This window comes from Coffea eugenioides, chromosome 9, assembly GCF_003713205.1.
Source record: "Coffea eugenioides isolate CCC68of chromosome 9, Ceug_1.0, whole genome shotgun sequence".
Lineage (NCBI taxonomy): Eukaryota > Viridiplantae > Streptophyta > Magnoliopsida > Gentianales > Rubiaceae > Coffea > Coffea eugenioides.
The window spans coordinates 2,910,445-2,926,965 of NC_040043.1; the positions used below are offsets into that span (position 1 = coordinate 2,910,445).

Genomic DNA, 16,521 nt, shown 5'->3' on the forward strand with positions numbered 1-16,521 from the left:
AGTGTCAACAGGCGTTTGAGCAGCTAAAGGAGTACCTCAACCACCTCCCAACACTCACTTCACCTCGCCCAGGGGACAAGTTAATCTTGTACCTATCTGCCGCCGCTGAAGCTGTAAGTGCCGTACTGATAAGGGAGGAAGGTGTCCAAACACCTGTTTATTATGTTAGCCGAGTCCTCCGAGGTCCGGAGACCAGGTACACTCAGGCGGAGAAACTTGTGCTGGCCTTAATTCATGCAGCTCATAGGATTAAGCCCTACTTCCTGGCCCATCCCGTCTGCCTGAGGACAGACCAACCACTTCGGCAGGTCCTATCGCGACCGGAAACCTCTGGACGCCTCACCAAGTGGGCCATCGAGCTGGGAGAATACGACTTATCCTATGAGCCTCGCACGGCAATTATAGCCCAGGCTCTCGCGGATTTCCTTGCCGAGCTTACTACCCAAGCTGTCACCTCGTCCACCGCCGAGCCTCAACGATGGACCTTGCATGTGGATGGCTCATCCAATAGTGAGGGTAGTGGAGCCGGCTTGCTCCTCAAAGATCCCCAAGGAGAAATTTGCTCGTATGCCTTGAGGTTTGATTTTGCTGCTTCCAACAATGAGGCCGAATACGAAGCAGTCATCGCCGGCCTGCAGTTAGCTCGCAAGCTCGGGGCCGCGCATATCATGGTCTATAGCGACTCTCAACTCGTCGTGTGCCAAATATTAGGCGAATACGAGGCCAGGGAAGAGGTGATGCATCGATACCTCTCCAAGGTCCTCCAGCTAGTGGCACACTTCTAGTCTTTTGAAATCCAGAGGATACCACGGTCACAGAACAGGAGAGCTGATGCTCTCTCCCGGCTCGCTTCTACCTCTTTTTCTGACCTGAACAAAACGGTCCTTGTAGAAGTTCTAGCCGAACCGGGGTACGAAGGGGAAGAGGTGTATCCCATCTACCCTGGGGACACCTGGATGGGACACCTAGTTCGATTCCTCAGCCGAGGTGAACTCCCCGAAGACCGAGCTGAGTCACGCAAACTTCAGCGTAAAGCAGCTCGGTACGCCTTTCGACAGGGCCTCTTGTACAAGAGGTCCTACCTCGGCCCATGGCTACGATGTATCACCCCAGAAGAAGGCGATAGAATTCTTCAAGACATTCATGAGGGACTCTGTGGTGCCTAAGTCGGTTTCAGGATGCTCGTGAAAAAGGCTTTGTTGCTGGGGTACTTTTGGCCCACCATGAGGGTAGATGCCCAGGTTATGGTCCTTTGCTGTCCTTCTTGTCAGCACCATGCCCCTGAGCACCACCAACCAACCAATCTTATGATTCCTATCACCTCGCCGTGGCCCTTCGAGCAGTGGGGAACTGACATAATCGGCCCATTTCCAAGGGCTCCGGGTGGTTATACCTACGTGGTGGTAGCAGTGGACTACTTCACCAAATGAGTCGAAGCGGAGCCCCTGAGAAGCATCACCGGAGTGGCCATTCAAAAATTTTTCTGGAAAAATGTGGTTTGTCGCTTCGGCTTGCCCCGGGTGGTCATCTCGGATAATGGCAGACAGTTCGCGGACAATCCTTTCAAAACGGGGTGTGAAAACTTGGGAATTAAACAGCACTTCACCTCGGTGGGACACCCTCAGGCAAATGGACAAGCCGAAAACTTCAACCGAACTCTCCTCCATGGCCTCAAGACCAGGCTTCACCGGGCTGGATCGTCATGGATGGAAGAGCTCCCCAGCGTGCTGTGGTCCTACCGAACCACGCCGAGGTCAGCAACTCAAGAAACACCGTTCTCTCTAACTTATGGATCCGAGGCTGTCGTTCCGGCCGAGTTCATCACTCCCAACTCGCGAATGGCCGCGTACGCTGCCGAGGTCAACGAAGAGGAGCGACGGGTTGATCTCGACCTCGCCGAGGAGAAGCGCGATATGGCTGCGGCCAAAGTTGTTATTTATAAAAATATCCTAACTGGTTATTACAATGCTCGAGTCAAACACCTAAGGTTCAGTCCAGGAGACCTGGTACTCCGGAAGAATTCGGTTAGCCGAGCTGAACCCCAGGAAAAACTTAACCCCAAGTGGGAGGGACCCTACCGTGTTATTGAGTCCAGCCAAAATGGATATTGTAAACTGGCTTACCGAGATGGTTCGCGTGTGCCCCGAACTTGGCATGCTGAGAACCTTAAGTTGTATTACCCTTGAAAGGTACGTGTTCTTAAATCTCACTTTTTTAAGTTATTTCTCACCCGTTCTTATTTCATTACAAGTGACAAATAAGGGGACAAAGCAGTAGTTAAAAGAAAAAAACTGAACTCAATTGAAAGGGAGGCAAAAATATGCAAGATTAAAAAAGCAAATTTATTGAAATACGAAAAGCAAGAGGCCGAGGTCATTCATGACCACGGCCCCCAATTACAAGAGCTAATGGCCGAGGTTATCTACGACCTCGGCCCACCTATTGCAAAAATAGATGCTTCTAAGCATCTCCTCCTCCGGGGTTCTGGCCCCCCATAGTCTCACCCCCCGCTTCGGTTCCCTGCTGTCCATCTCCTCCGCCGGCCTTGTTCCCCTCACTGCCCTCATCATCTAAATCAAACTCTTAGAGCCATTTGTTGAACTCAGCACGGACCTCGGCTAAGTCTTTCCCATCTTGGATGCCCTCAGCCATACGGTCGTACAGTTCCTTGGTGTCCTCATTGTAATGTTGAGCATCTTGGAGGGACTCCAACTGTTCAGAAGTAAGGAAGGGCGCTGCCTCTTTAATGGCCGAGGTATAGCCGAACATGAAACTTGGCCTGGTGAGCTCGCCGAGGTCGCGAGTAAATGATTCTGACTTCCGGAAGGCCACCACGGCAGTAACCCCGGCTTGGTCGATGGCCTCCTTGTTTGATTTTTCCTCCTGAACTCTCCTGTTCTTCTCCTCATCAAGGGCAGTCAAGAGGGAGTTATTGGCGACCTCGAACTTCTTCTTCGCCGCTGTGGCCTTGTCCCGTTCCAGCTCGGTGGCCTTTAGCTTTTCTTCCAGTTCGGTGATCTTCTTTTGGAGCTCGGTCGGTGACTCGTAAGTTTCTATGAAGTGACCGAAGCGCTGGTACATCTCGGCGAGGAACGCTGTAGTGGAAGCCCAAGAGACCGCGGCGCTCTGCATCAGCTCGGCTGGATTCAGTTTCCTGGTATAAGTGTTGTCCCGTGGCAGAACCGAATTCACCAGGAGCTCGTGTGCGACTTGGGGATTCTTGCAGCAGTCATTGACATTGACTTCCCACTCCGGGCAGAAATGTGCCCCCGAGTGCCTTTTGTCCTCCCCGGCTGCAAGAGAAAGCATATGGTGGAGGTTGAATAATGAGGACCCCGTGACGGGGTTATCCTGGACAACGGTCGCACCTCGACCCCGGCCCCGAGGTTGAGAGGCTATGGTTATTCCATGGGATGGAATTCCCACTGGAATGGACGCTCTGGACCTTCCCGGCGTGCCCGAGGTGTGCGACCCTTCGCCTATGATCACCACGGCAGGCTCGCGAGTGTCTGCCGCCGCAGTGGTCTTCTTAGCCGGCTTGGATGAGGACTCACCAGCCTCCTTGCGCTTCTTGGCTGGCCTCTTTGCCACCTCGACCTCTTCCAAGGTTATCAGGTCGGAAACCTTCATTACTGCAAAGCACGAAATGAAATTAGTTAGAATTCAAGGAAAATAAACAAGAAAGTGAGAAATGAAAAAGTACAAGGTATGTGAAGCCTAGTGGAGATGAGGACGGGATGGCCCGAGCTTATCAAGGCTCGGCTGAGCTCGCCCTTCACGAGCACTCTTTCAGGGAAGTCCCAACAGTTAATCTTCAGGCCCGACCCCGTCAACTTTTGGAAGTTGCGTTCTTCCAATTTGCCACGGGAGGTTTCTTTGACCGAAGTGGGAGGTCTCCACCAGAATCCCCTGGGGAAGTCCTCAGCCGGGACGAAGAAAAAGTTCCTCTTCCACTCCTTTATTGAGCTCGGGGCATCATATACCAACCTTGGAACCTTGTTCCCGAAGTAGAACCACCCCTTCTCGCTCCCGCTGTTCTTAAGTGAATAACAAGGACGGAAGAGGTTGACGTTCGGCTCTATCTCCTGATGTCGGCAGAGTAGCTGGAAGCCGATGAGGATGCGAATTGCATTTGGGGTGAGCTGAGTAATCCTCACCCCCCAGTACCTCAGGCAGTCCCGAAGAAACCTCGTAGTTGGCACCCTGAGCCCGGCCTCCAGCTGTTCTATGTAGATGGCTACCCTACCCTTTGGAGGCAGGGCGGCGGACTGATGTGGGCGCGGCAGGTAGATACTATAATCCCTCCTCCACGGGTACTTGCGGATCACCTCGGCTATGGAATCTTGGTCCACCGCACTGATGAAGGCCGGCATCTGGCCATAGTTTAGCGTGGCCACGTTTGGAGGAGTGGAGGGCTCCTGTACACCTTCGTCCCTAGGAACTTCGTTCCCGAGGTCATCATTGTACAAGACCTCGGGCTCGACCTCAATCTCTTCGGTCTGTTCTTCCGGAGACTCAGCTCGGCGAGATGTCTCCGCACCTCCTCCCCAGGCTCGGTAAGACGCTTCCGCACCTCCTTCCTCGGCGTCGGATGCAGTTCTCTCATCGGAAGGGTCGGGCCTCTCTGCCTCGGTGAAGTCAGGCCTCACCGTCTCTTTGTGTGTGCGAGCTGTTCTAGCCATTAATACAGAAAGAAGAAGTGAACTTACTTAGGAGATGCGGAGTGAAGAAGTTGCTGAAGAAGATGTAGGTTGGAAAGATTGCCGAAATGAAAAAGCAAAGAGACAGAGCTCTGAGGTGATTTGAAATTTTGGTAAAGAATGGAACGGTGAAAAGAAACCCCTATTTATAGGCAACAGGGGGGAACCGAAGAGACGCGATCTTTGGGATTCCCTAAAGCTCTCTCTCCCCTCATTAATGAAGGTACTGTTCACCTGACAATCGATCGTATTGATCCGACGTTAAAGCTGCCAGCCCCCGTTTCACCTTCCCCCAGTCACATCTACACAGTCGTGACGTGTCCTTGCCATGTTCCGTGTTCTACACGCGCGTCAGCTTCGGGAAGTGACGACCTCGGGAGACCCCGACCTCGCTCTTCTCGAAGCTTGGGGGGCTTAGTGAGGATGGTCATTTCGGCTCATGGAGTGCCTCCTGAAGTGCCACCTCGGCAAGACCTGTTGGTTTGGAACCCACCTCATTACCACTTCGGCTAAGATCGTTAGCCAAAGTGACGCTTGAGTATTTGATAACTGCAGAAAGGTACGATGTGACTCCTGACACATCTGACACCTGGGAAGGCTGCTTTGACACGCCGCCTGAACCTGACAGATGTCCCCTCACATCTCATAAAGATCGGTCAAGTCTACCGGATGCACTGACCATCTCAGATCTTTAGGGACTCGTGCAGACAGTCCCTCTCTCCTATCCTTCCTCTATAAATTCTCAACATTTCTATTGAGAAAGGGATGATGACCAATTCTCTGGTAACATACTACTCCCTTCTATTATACTACCTCCTTACAACCGAACTAACTTGAGATTCAGAGTTATACCAGGGGATTCAGCCCCTCTTACTACCCAAGCAGGTGACCACGTCCAAGAGAGCTACCCAAGATAAAAATACTTCTCCAGTTCGGGTGACTTACTCCAGCGGAACGAAAATCACCTCTTCACCCTTCCCATCATCAGCTGTTAGACCTAAGATTCAAAATTGAATCTAACAATAGAATGAACTTTAAGAGCTTATTATTGATCGCTAGACTAGCCCTAGTGGTTCTAATTCCATATATTAGATTAGCAAATTAGTCAATAATCAATAAATTATAGTTTGTTGGTGTTCATTAATGATAATGTATTAGTAGTTTTATGCACACATACACACATACATACATATATGTATATGTGTGTGCGTGTCTATATATATATATAGGCACGGGATATATAATATTGTTATTAGTAATTTTGGAGATTTGGTTGGTATTAGATAATCTTACTTTAATATGCATTAGTAAATTGTTTTACCAATATTAGTGATTAAATGTATCTTGATTTTACCTAATTCCAACTTATTGAGACTCGATACATGAGCCAAATTGGTTCGGGCAAACTTTTCGATTTTTTCAAAATTATGGGGGACTCAAGAAAAAAAAAAAAGTGCTACCGATGCATACTAGAAGGGTAGTACTACTATAAATCTTTGTTTATTAGTAAATCTTTGTTTATTAATTATTTCGATAACAATAGTGAGTAGTATTACACTACCATTACTCTAACAAAGAAAGAACAAAAGAAAATATTCGTTCAAGTACGACGGCGTATAGGACCTAATGTTATCATGCGAACGTCTGTACAGGGGGATTAACGCAGAGTACCGGGAAGAAAAACAATGGCGCAGGTTCTGAGCCAGAGGCCTCCGTTGCCGACCCTGCACTACCGGAAATCATCACCGCCCCGCAAAAACTCAGCTCGCAATCAACTAACCAGCTACAACAACTCAGCACGAGTCAACCCCACCTGGGCATCTCTTCAGCAGAGCCTCCAATGCAACGGCAGATTTTCTTGCCTATTTTCCAACAATCGCAAACAGGTATCCCATCCCCTCTCAGACCTTCCACTATTTTCCCTTTTGTTGTTTGAGAATAAATTATTGAATGAATAGTTTGTGTTACCCTGTCAGTAGAATTTATCAAACTAAATTTTGCAAACTATTTGCAAGAGAAGTCATGGAAATAGTTCTGTGTAATTCATACTAGTTCAAATAAAGATATTTCAGGACTAATTGTCTAAGTTCAGCTATTCATTAAATTTTTTCCGCTGTTGTCTTTTCCTCCCTTTCAAGTGTGTTATTGGAGTTAAACGCTCTGGGTGGATTTTGTTACTAATCTGGTTTTTGGGTTAACAGTGAAACATTAAAATAGAAGTCTTGAAAGGTTGGAAAGGGATATTTTTTACGCGTTAATGTTTCTTTTAATTAGGGTTTCTTGAAATTTGAGGATGTTTTTAATATGAAGATTTCAGCTTTTGGACTAACTAATATAGCAATGACAACTAATTGATGTAGCACTTAACCTAGAATATGGCGAACACCTCAAAAGTAGCAAACTTGACCTACTATCAATTACACACAGAGTGACATGTATAAAACCAACCTGAGAGCTGTCTTTCGTTTTGGGTTGGAAAATTGGGCTCCAGCTTGGGCTCCTACTCAAGATATCACAGCTCTGGAGCCGACTCTAGTACCACGTAGCTAAATCTCATTGGTAAACTTGACCTTATTGCTTTGTGCATTTGATACAAGTTTTGGTAGGTTCAGAAGAAGACGATTGAAAAAAAAAAGGCCTTTTGGAATATAATGTGAATATTGGAGGTGAATGGTCGGTGATCAAGCAATAAGACCTGGATATGGTTTGCTAGACTTGATGCAAGCCATTTAATGTTTCTGTTCTTGCTGGCTTATGGGACTGCTTCTGACAGATGGAGACTGGGGGAGGGTGGCAAGTGCAAAAGTGGACCAGATTTCGAATCAAAGTCCAAACCATGAGTGGTGTGAATATTTGTTCACAGCAATATTTATCATATGCGAGGTATCATTAGTTTAACAATTAGTCCTGCTTACACGCTGGAAGTAAATGAAGTTATTGCCATAATGCATTGTGCCTTTTGGTGATTCTTCCAATGTTGCATATCTGAAAGTGAAAGCATGAAAAGAAAATGATTAGCCACTATTGGAAATTCTGGTTTTAGATAATTAATAGCTTTTATAGTAATCCGGACTGCTGATTTTTGAGCTACCTTATAGCAGAAAATCTTGGTCGTATTGTAAATTTACGAGTCATTTACAATGATTGGTGAAGTTCTGGCATTATAAGGTAATTGACAGATCTGCTTCAGTCCTGGCATTCTTTTTTTCTTGGGACTCCTATTCTGTTAATTTTAGTGGTATTTGGTCAAGTTGTTCTATTTTGCTTCTGTACTCTGCTGCTAATCACTTAGATGTTATAGATCAAATTGCAAGTGCATGTGCAGGGAAGTACTCTTTCATGTTGCTCGATGATCGATAGTTAATTTTGTCTCTGATTAGACTTGTGTTGTGGATGGTACTGAACTTTTTGGTTTCAGAGTGAGGAGTTTTGATTGATGTAACAATTGGTTTGTTTAATTATGATTTTTTTCTCCATTCCCTTCTAGAACAGTTAAAACACTTGGAGGATGCCATTCTTCCATCTTTCTGTTGTGATCAGCGTCAAATTCAGTGTTAAGAAATCCACAAAGTAGGCCCTTAAATGTTGGCAAAAATGTATGTGACAAATCTTCCATTTTTACTGGATAAATTTGGATCGAACACCTTCTTCTCTTGTTTGTCTACTTGGAGCAGTGAAGGGATGAATCATGAACCTCATTGTCTTGCAAATTGTATATTTTTATGTAAACAAAATTCGAGGAATGCTCTGTCAAAATGATGACCTGCTTTCTAAGTCTGATAAATTGGAATAGAGGTTTCTGGTTGCAGTGATACTTAAAAACTACCTGAATGACCTCTTTTGTGTTCATTGGTTCTTTTTTCGTTTTCTCAGCCTTTTATTTTTTTTAGGTCTTATCCTATCTGATTGACTTGTATCATCCTTTTCTTCTGCAGGAGGAGGCTAGAAAAGCTTTAGAAAGTGCCCTTGGGGGAAAAAAGACTGAGTTTGAGAAATGGGACAAAGAACTTAAGCGAAGAGAACAGGCAGGTGGAGGAGGTAATTCTGGGAGAGGAGGTTGGTTTAGATGGTTTGGTGGGTCTGATGATGACCATTTCTGGGAAGAGGCGCAGCAGACTAGTCTCACAATTTTAGGTATTATTGGCATGGTAAGGACTTGATTTAGTTCCTTGTTCACTGTTCCTATTTTTACAAAGTTTTTTCTTTATCTACATATCATATCTCTAATTCCCTATTATACATGCCTACAGTATCTGATTATTGCAAAGGGTGATCTGATGATTGCCGTTGTTCTCAATCCTTTGTTGTTTCTTCTGCGTGGAACAAGGAATGGGCTTACCTTCTTAACAACTCTAGTCAGGGAAAAGTTAAATTCAGTTACAAATCCTAGTCTTCGTACAGTTCAACAGAGGCAAATTTCTGCCCCCGTTTCTGCTAGAGAGAGTGTAATGAAGAAATGGGGAAGTAGTTGATTGCTTGGTCCGCCTGCAACAGCAATTTTGGTTCTCTAAGAGTCCTTCCTTTAATTATATTGGTCTTTTTAAGATACTTGTCACTTTTTTTTCTGAAGATATAGCACCACCATGCAAATAGGATTTCCCTGCTAGGTGCCCCTGGTCCTCTGACAGAAGGCTCATAGGATCAGTTCCGTCTCTTGTAATGGTGAAGTCATATTCCCAATCAAGCTGAATGCAAATGGCTTTTCATTGTTGTTAGTTTATGTTATTAGTGGAATTTGCCTCCAATCCTAAAATTTTGTACTAATTCCAAAGAAAATCGGCTCATGCATTTATGGATTGGCGACATGAAAAATACATGATACTTCACTGAGCAAATTAATGTGTACGTGCAAACATGAGAAATATGGGATGCCGAACCAGGCAAATTAATGTTCAAATTCCCAGTGCCACTGATGATGGTGTCTGTGTTGTGTTATCTCCACACATTTCAAATTTGGAAACGTTTTCTACAGTAAATGCATAAAGAGCCATCCGGTAAGCTGTCCGCCTCACCTCGTCTCAATATTTCTCTATTCCATCCAGTAGCAGAGGAGTGAATTGAAGGGGAAGCTGTTGTAAACCACACAAAACAAAATCATCCAACCTTCATGAATACGCTTGACCCTGAAGTTTGTTCTTGGGGCGAAATTGATTACATTTCCTGATTATGCTGCGGATTTGACGAATGTAAAGTTTCAACATCAATCATGCGCCCAAACTAATAAAGCTTCATCAAGCGTAAGCATTTAACCGGGCAAATTATTAGTCAACCTACCAGTTATGGTACATCAATTTGAATCATATGGGGCCAGTTAATTATGTCAATTATCGCCTCGCAAACTTGCAGATCTCCTTTTCTTGCATCTGTTTATATCATCATCATCATCATCATCTGCTGGGGCTGGGCATCCAGTGATTCGAGTCGAGGCAACTTTGTACAAATGACCTCTATCCAAGAAGTCATTATTATTAGTATTTAACGCTCCAGAGACATAATGTCCCGAATCTTACCAAATGGAGCTGCAAAAGAATTTGCCGTTCTCGGGTTACTGATTAGCTGTGAGTTGGTTTGATCATTGCAGTTGAAAATAGCGGCGGATAGATTACTGACCCAACTAACCTTACTTGAAAAAATCAACTAGCAGTAATATGTTTTCCACAGTTCGATGTCCAATGCAGTTTTGGTGTACTTTGGTGTTTGTACTTAGTAATGCCAAACAAATAATTTTGTCATTATTTCTGGGGAACTCTGCTCACCTGCTGTGCTTGACAATATTAATATGAAGATAAAATTATGTACTAGTATAATGCATAATTGACACAGTTAAACTTTGGCAGAGGTTACGTGGATTGCGTGTTCTAAGAGTTTCTGAGAGGTAAAAATGTGATTGACGAATAATCTTAAAGCAGCTTAACACAGAAAGCAAAAAATGGTATCCATTCTCCCATTGGACTGCTAAGTTTTCACTGTAGCAGAAGTTCTCGCCTGAGATTAATTAAAGGAGAAGAAAGAAACAGTAGTGCCAACTTCCGATTGTTGAAAAAGTTTGGTTCTTTCTTGTCAAAGCAAGATATTATTAAAATCTAGAGATGTACATACATCGAACAAAAGGCATTTTCATTTTTTGTTTGGGGTCTTTCTGTCCTTGTGTACTTGCCAACAGCATTGAGTGGACAGCATTAGTCACTCCGTTGAATGAGCCGGTGTTAAAAATCCGGTACTAGTGTTAAAAAAGGTACGGCCGTATATGATATCAACCAAAAATCTTTGTGGTATGAATGTGTAGCGATATCAATGGCCAACAGCGGCCAGATCATTATGCAATTTGTACCTCCCCCCCCCCCCCAAAGAAAAAAATAATACTTAGTAAAAGATGATGATTATTACACCATTAGTAAAAGATTACGACTTGGATTGGAATGAATTACAGTGCAATTTTGTACCTAAACTTTGACAAAAAACAGATGAGTTATGTGATGAAAAGGTGTTTATTGCAGTAATCTGTTCTGTTTTGAGTTGAGTTTCTTCCGGAGTGAGTGAGTACGAGTGCATAAGCATTAAGGCTGCCTAAGACTGAGGAAGAGGGGAGTTAGGACTTAGGAGTCGTCCAATAAGAAGGGGTCAAACAAACTAAACATCGTCCACCCAATCCGAGGCTGTCCTCATATCATATGTGTAGAAGCCCCCTCGAATCGTGGTCTTCGTGAAACCTACTGCCACTAAGTGACCTTCACGATCTCACCACCTCTCTCTTTCTCTCTCGCATTCATTACTTTTTTCATTTATTCGCAAGCCCGGATCACCACATGACCATTTCGTTCCCTGCTTCCATTTCCTCAAACAACCCCCGCTCTTTCTCACTTTCACATATATCAGCAACAAGCCTTCTGCTCTTAAAAATCTCTTTTGCCACCCCAGTTTGTTTCCTTCCTTTCCTCACCTTTTCTTTGGATTCTTTTGACTTCTTAGCTTAAAGAATAACCTTCCCCACCACCCCCCACACACACCCCACCCTTCTCTATCCGTGGCGTGACATTTTCAATTTGTTGTTTCCATTGAGGGAAGGAGATTCTTCCTGTTTTGTCCCCCTCTTCTTATCCTCTTCTGGTTGTTGTGATTTGAATTCAGGGAGTGAAGGGGTGGCCTTCTTTTCCTTTTCTTTTCTTTCTTTTTTTTTTCCTTTGACAGGGGGAGGAGGTTCTGCTTGTATTAGTTGTTTGTTGAATGGTTTGTTGTTGTTAATGTCTTTGGCTGTTGGAGTTGTTTCAAGTTCCAAGAGTAGTAGCATGGGGTTTGATGATAATAACAATGGGGATGAGAAGAATGGGGGAACAAGTCCTGCTCCAGGAACTAATGCTGGTAAAACGGCGCCAGTTGACCCTGAGATTGAGCAAGAATCTGTTGAAAAAATCAACAGGCAGATGAGTGAGAGCTCTATTTATACCACGGAAGACGAGGAGGATGAAGATTCTGATGCCAATATACAATTAGGCCCTCAATTTACCCTCAAAGAACTTCAAGAGAAGGATAAGGTCTGTCCTTGCTCGAATTATTTTCATCTTCTCTTCCCTGATTAATCGGCATTTCTGTCTCATGTCTGATAATTTGTATTGCAAAAAGTGTAGGATGATGAGAGTTTGAGAAGGTGGAAGGAGCAACTCCTTGGGAGTGTTGATATCAATTCTGTTGGAGGTAAATGTGTTCTTGCTTTTATCTTTGCTGAACGAATTTTTCCATACATGAGGATTCAGATGCATTTGACTCGAAAAGACAGTTCAATTTGTCATCTTCTAAGTTCCATTTGCAACCCCATTTTCCGGTGAAAATGCAGATACATACTAGAGATATTTATCACAGAATTCAAATCTGCTAACATAATTTTGCCAAATTTCTGGCTGTCAGTAGTTTGTCACGACCAACAAATTTGTATCCACAATACAATAAAATGTAAACCTATAAAGCCTGATTTTGATTTCTGTAATTCGTAAATAGTAGCTTTGTCCCTTAAGGAAGGAACTATAGAAAGATAAAGTTACAGGAAATGAGGGAACTTTTTCCCCCTTCAGACAAGAAGATTCGAATTTTGAGTTAACGCTACAATTTTGAACCCTGGGGGATAAAAAGGAGTCCCTGTTCTGTCTGATGGCTGAAGTTCCCTGACTAATGGATGCCCCGTTTGTTTCAGAAACTTAAGTAGATGGCCGATCTGTATTAAACTGGTGCTGTTTTCTGGCTGTATCAAGATTAAATTTTTAATCAAACAAAGAGGGGTAATTTCAGATGGTCATTGCAGGGTAAAGCCTGTCCATCGCAATCATTTTAAGTAATGTACGCGTCATATAAAGTTAAAGCACCTGTGCTTCTCATTCACTATTTGCTTGAGATTCGATTTTGAACATACGAACCAAAGTGATATCACGTTCACTTCTTTTCTTTTTTTTTTTTTAAAAAAAGCTTAAAGTTCTGCTGCTATGCTTCAAATGTCTGTGATGAGAAAAAAGGCCATTAAAACAGGTTTCAAAATTTTAAAATGTTTATGATAGATTTTCTTCGTCCGTACGCTCCGCATCATTTTTTATTTTGCAACATAAATAACTTCGGCAGCACATGGGACAAATGCAAATTTTGAATGTGCTTTTCATGAGCAGCATGAATGCTGTTTTTGTTTAATAAGAATCTGCTGCTTGAATGCATTTCTTACAATTTCTTCTTTTCTCACGGCCTTCATATTATAGAGACTCTGGATCCTGAAGTGAGGATCTTAAGTCTTGCAATCAAGTCTCCTGGAAGATCTGATATTTTTCTTCCGATTCCTGAGGATGGAAAGCCAGGAGGGCCATGGTTTGCATTGAAAGAAGGCAGCCGTTACAGCCTCGAATTCACTTTCCAGGTCAACAATAACATAGTATCAGGCCTCAAATACACAAATACAGTTTGGAAAACTGGTATTAAAGGTACGCTCTCCTTACCCTTTCTGAATACTGTAGCGCAAAATGTCAAGGCTGTTGATGCTCTCATATGAATCTTGATGCTTTTATGACTCTTATTTCAGTGGACAGTACAAAACAAATGATAGGAACCTTCAGTCCGCAGGCAGAACCTTACACACATAAAATGCCAGAAGAGACAACCCCTTCTGGCATGTTTGCAAGAGGATCATACTCAGCTCGAACAAAGGTGAGTTTTGCACTTTTTCCATTTTGCCTCTGCAAGCTCAAATTACTCATTTTTAACTGCCTAAAGGGGTGGAGAAAGTATTTCCCCAAAGTCCTGCTACTATACATTGAATAGCTTCTGCTGCAATGAGAATTCCCTCTTTGTCGTTAAACATAATCACCATTTGACTGGTTGTTTTCAATTGGTTGTGGGAATTATTAAGGTGGCAGCCACCTCTGGTATATTGTTGTTGGTGGATTGATGGATCAATGTCAGTTTGATCACTTTTGCACATGGTGGGATAACTAAACTGAATACTGGTGGACCATCTTCTGTCTTTTGCCTTTTCCCTGTCTTTTGCATTTAATGCTCTAAGCATTTAAGTAAGGTCTTAAGGACAGCTTACTTCAAAATGTTCTCTTGATGCTAAATCCAAGATATCTTTATTTGACGACAATTGATGCTGACAACAACTGAGCTGAGCATATGTAAAGATGAAGTTCCAGATAATGAGATTTTGAAAATTTGGCTTTATTTGAAACTCATGCATCTTTTCTTTGGGTTCAATGAGGCCATTTTGAGGAATAATAATATTAATCCTTTTGCTATCCTAACCTGCTTCCTGTCTTTTTCTCTGTTTCTTTTTTGGTACAGTTTCTTGATGATGATAATAAGTGCTACTTGGAGATCAACTACACATTTGAAATCAAGAAAGAGTGGCAGGCAACCAATAATTGATGCTTTTTGCTGGAAATCTAGTTTCCTCGCCGCAGAATGTAGCTCTGTTTGGGTTGTAGCTTAGTTATGCCAATCTTTCTTCAAACTTTCTCGAGGAAGGAGGAGAGAACAGACAGCAATCGACAAAAAAAAAATGGAATGGAGAAGAAAAAGAGAGGAAGAAAGAAAATCTGTCAATGATTGATTGATTGATGCTCGAAGTGTTTAGCTTCTAGATTGTTGTTTATCATTCTCTTGGTACAAGTAAGGTCATTGTTTTTTTTTTTTTTTTTTTTTCCTTTTTGAAGTGTTATTCACAATAAACTTAAGCTTGGCCTGTAACAATCTTAAAAAGAGGAATGACTTCTCCTTGGTAGCCCAGCCTGACATTTCATTGACCTATTTTTCTGGGGAAGAGCAACTAACAATTGGAGTTAGAAACTGCAATAACCTACCAGTACTCGCTCGCATGCGGATCCAGGTTCTCTCCAATTATTGTCCATATTGCAAGCAACAAATTGTGGTGAGAGATGAATGTAGTGAAATTTGGGTGTTCGCGACTGGATTTTTGGACCCAATTTTCAGTAAGTGAAAAAAGTGGTCCTGTATTTGTTATTTATTTATTTTGGTTCCTCATTCTCCGGTGCAGTTTCTACTTATTAGACTGCTACCATGCCATGAATCTTGGAATTTGCATATCTAGCTCCAAATATATATATATATATCTCACACAATTTAGAAACGATGAAATTTACGACACCTTCCAATCTGGATATCGCGTCTTCCATCGTTCCGGTGGTTGCCATTCCAAACGCACGGTGGTCTGAGAAGTAAAAGGCTAGGAACAATGAGTTTTTTTTTTTTTTTTGGGTGAAAGAGGGTTATGCTTGGTTTGCTGTTCTTGAGAAAATTATGCGGTGCTAATTCTTCCTCGTTTGGTATAACATCTGATGGATACAATTACTGTGTAACGTAAAATAAATTTTGGGACATCCAAATGCTAGCCTATATATTTTTTACCCCAAAAAAAAAAAAATTTGTTAGCCGACATACTCATTTTTTTCCTCCTTGTTTTTATTTTAAATGGAAGATTTCAAACCTGTGATCTCCGCCCTCTATATCACCTAACCCATTCTTCTCCCAACCTATATACTCACTTAATTTTCAGAGAAAGCAAGAACTAAGAGTGCATTTGCTAAAACTGAAGTATGAAAATTGAATTCTAAAATCTGAAGTTTAAATCCATTGATTTATTAAATTGTTAAGTATTAAATGTGATATATTTGAGACTATATCATATTAAGTGATAAATGAATAGTTTATTACTTATTTTGTGGAGCAAATTTTGTTTAGAAAATTTAATGCCACTTAATTAACTTAAATATTCTATTTCTTGTCATCAAATGCGTCTAAATATGTTAAGATTTGAATCGTTAAGTTTTATTACTGAATTGAATTATCAAATAGGACCTAAACTTTAACTCCATATACACGCACGCACACACACATACATATATTGAAATATTGTTCCCAAATTGAATTTTTACCCAATTCATATTTCTCTACTTTTCCTTCTTTAAATTAGAATATAACACAATATTATGAATATATTCTTCTCTTCTCCTCATTTTAATTCTATGTAATAGTTCTATGTATTTTCAAATTATTAAAAGTTTTAAACACTTTATACTAAATAAGTATTAAATTTTTTCGTAATCGCTATAAACTGTGTAGTCTAGTTATTTATTAAGCCACCATGCACTAAAATGAGAGTGCGGACAATTCCCAAACTAAAACTCAAGAGTTATTTTTGCACTTCCAAGAAAATAATCTGGACAATTATACGAGTAAAATTGCTGCACAGAATTGGGCCTTTTCCTGTGGAGCAAACGGTAAGCCCAAAAACGTCCGGATAACATTTCATCCTCTCGAAAGTCGGCTGACAGCC

At 42.4% G+C, this 16,521-nt stretch overlaps 2 protein-coding genes across 2 annotated transcripts; both read left to right on the plus strand.

Annotated features, from left to right (window-relative positions):
- Positions 1–6,329: 6,329 nt before the first annotated feature.
- Positions 6,330–9,420, plus strand: LOC113783059. Its single transcript, XM_027329080.1, has 3 exons — positions 6,330–6,586; positions 8,636–8,848; positions 8,951–9,420. The coding sequence occupies exons 1-3, from the start codon at positions 6,386–6,388 to the stop codon at positions 9,170–9,172; spliced, it is 636 nt and encodes a 211-aa protein (XP_027184881.1). The 5' UTR covers positions 6,330–6,385; the 3' UTR covers positions 9,173–9,420.
- Positions 9,421–11,401: 1,981 nt separating this feature from the next.
- LOC113783750 (rho GDP-dissociation inhibitor 1) lies at positions 11,402–15,209 on the plus strand. Its single transcript, XM_027329965.1, has 5 exons — positions 11,402–12,232; positions 12,326–12,392; positions 13,436–13,654; positions 13,753–13,877; positions 14,511–15,209. Exons 1-5 carry the CDS (start codon positions 11,942–11,944, stop codon positions 14,592–14,594), a joined length of 786 nt encoding a protein of 261 aa, XP_027185766.1. The 5' UTR covers positions 11,402–11,941; the 3' UTR covers positions 14,595–15,209.
- The last annotated feature ends 1,312 nt before the right edge of the window (positions 15,210–16,521 follow it).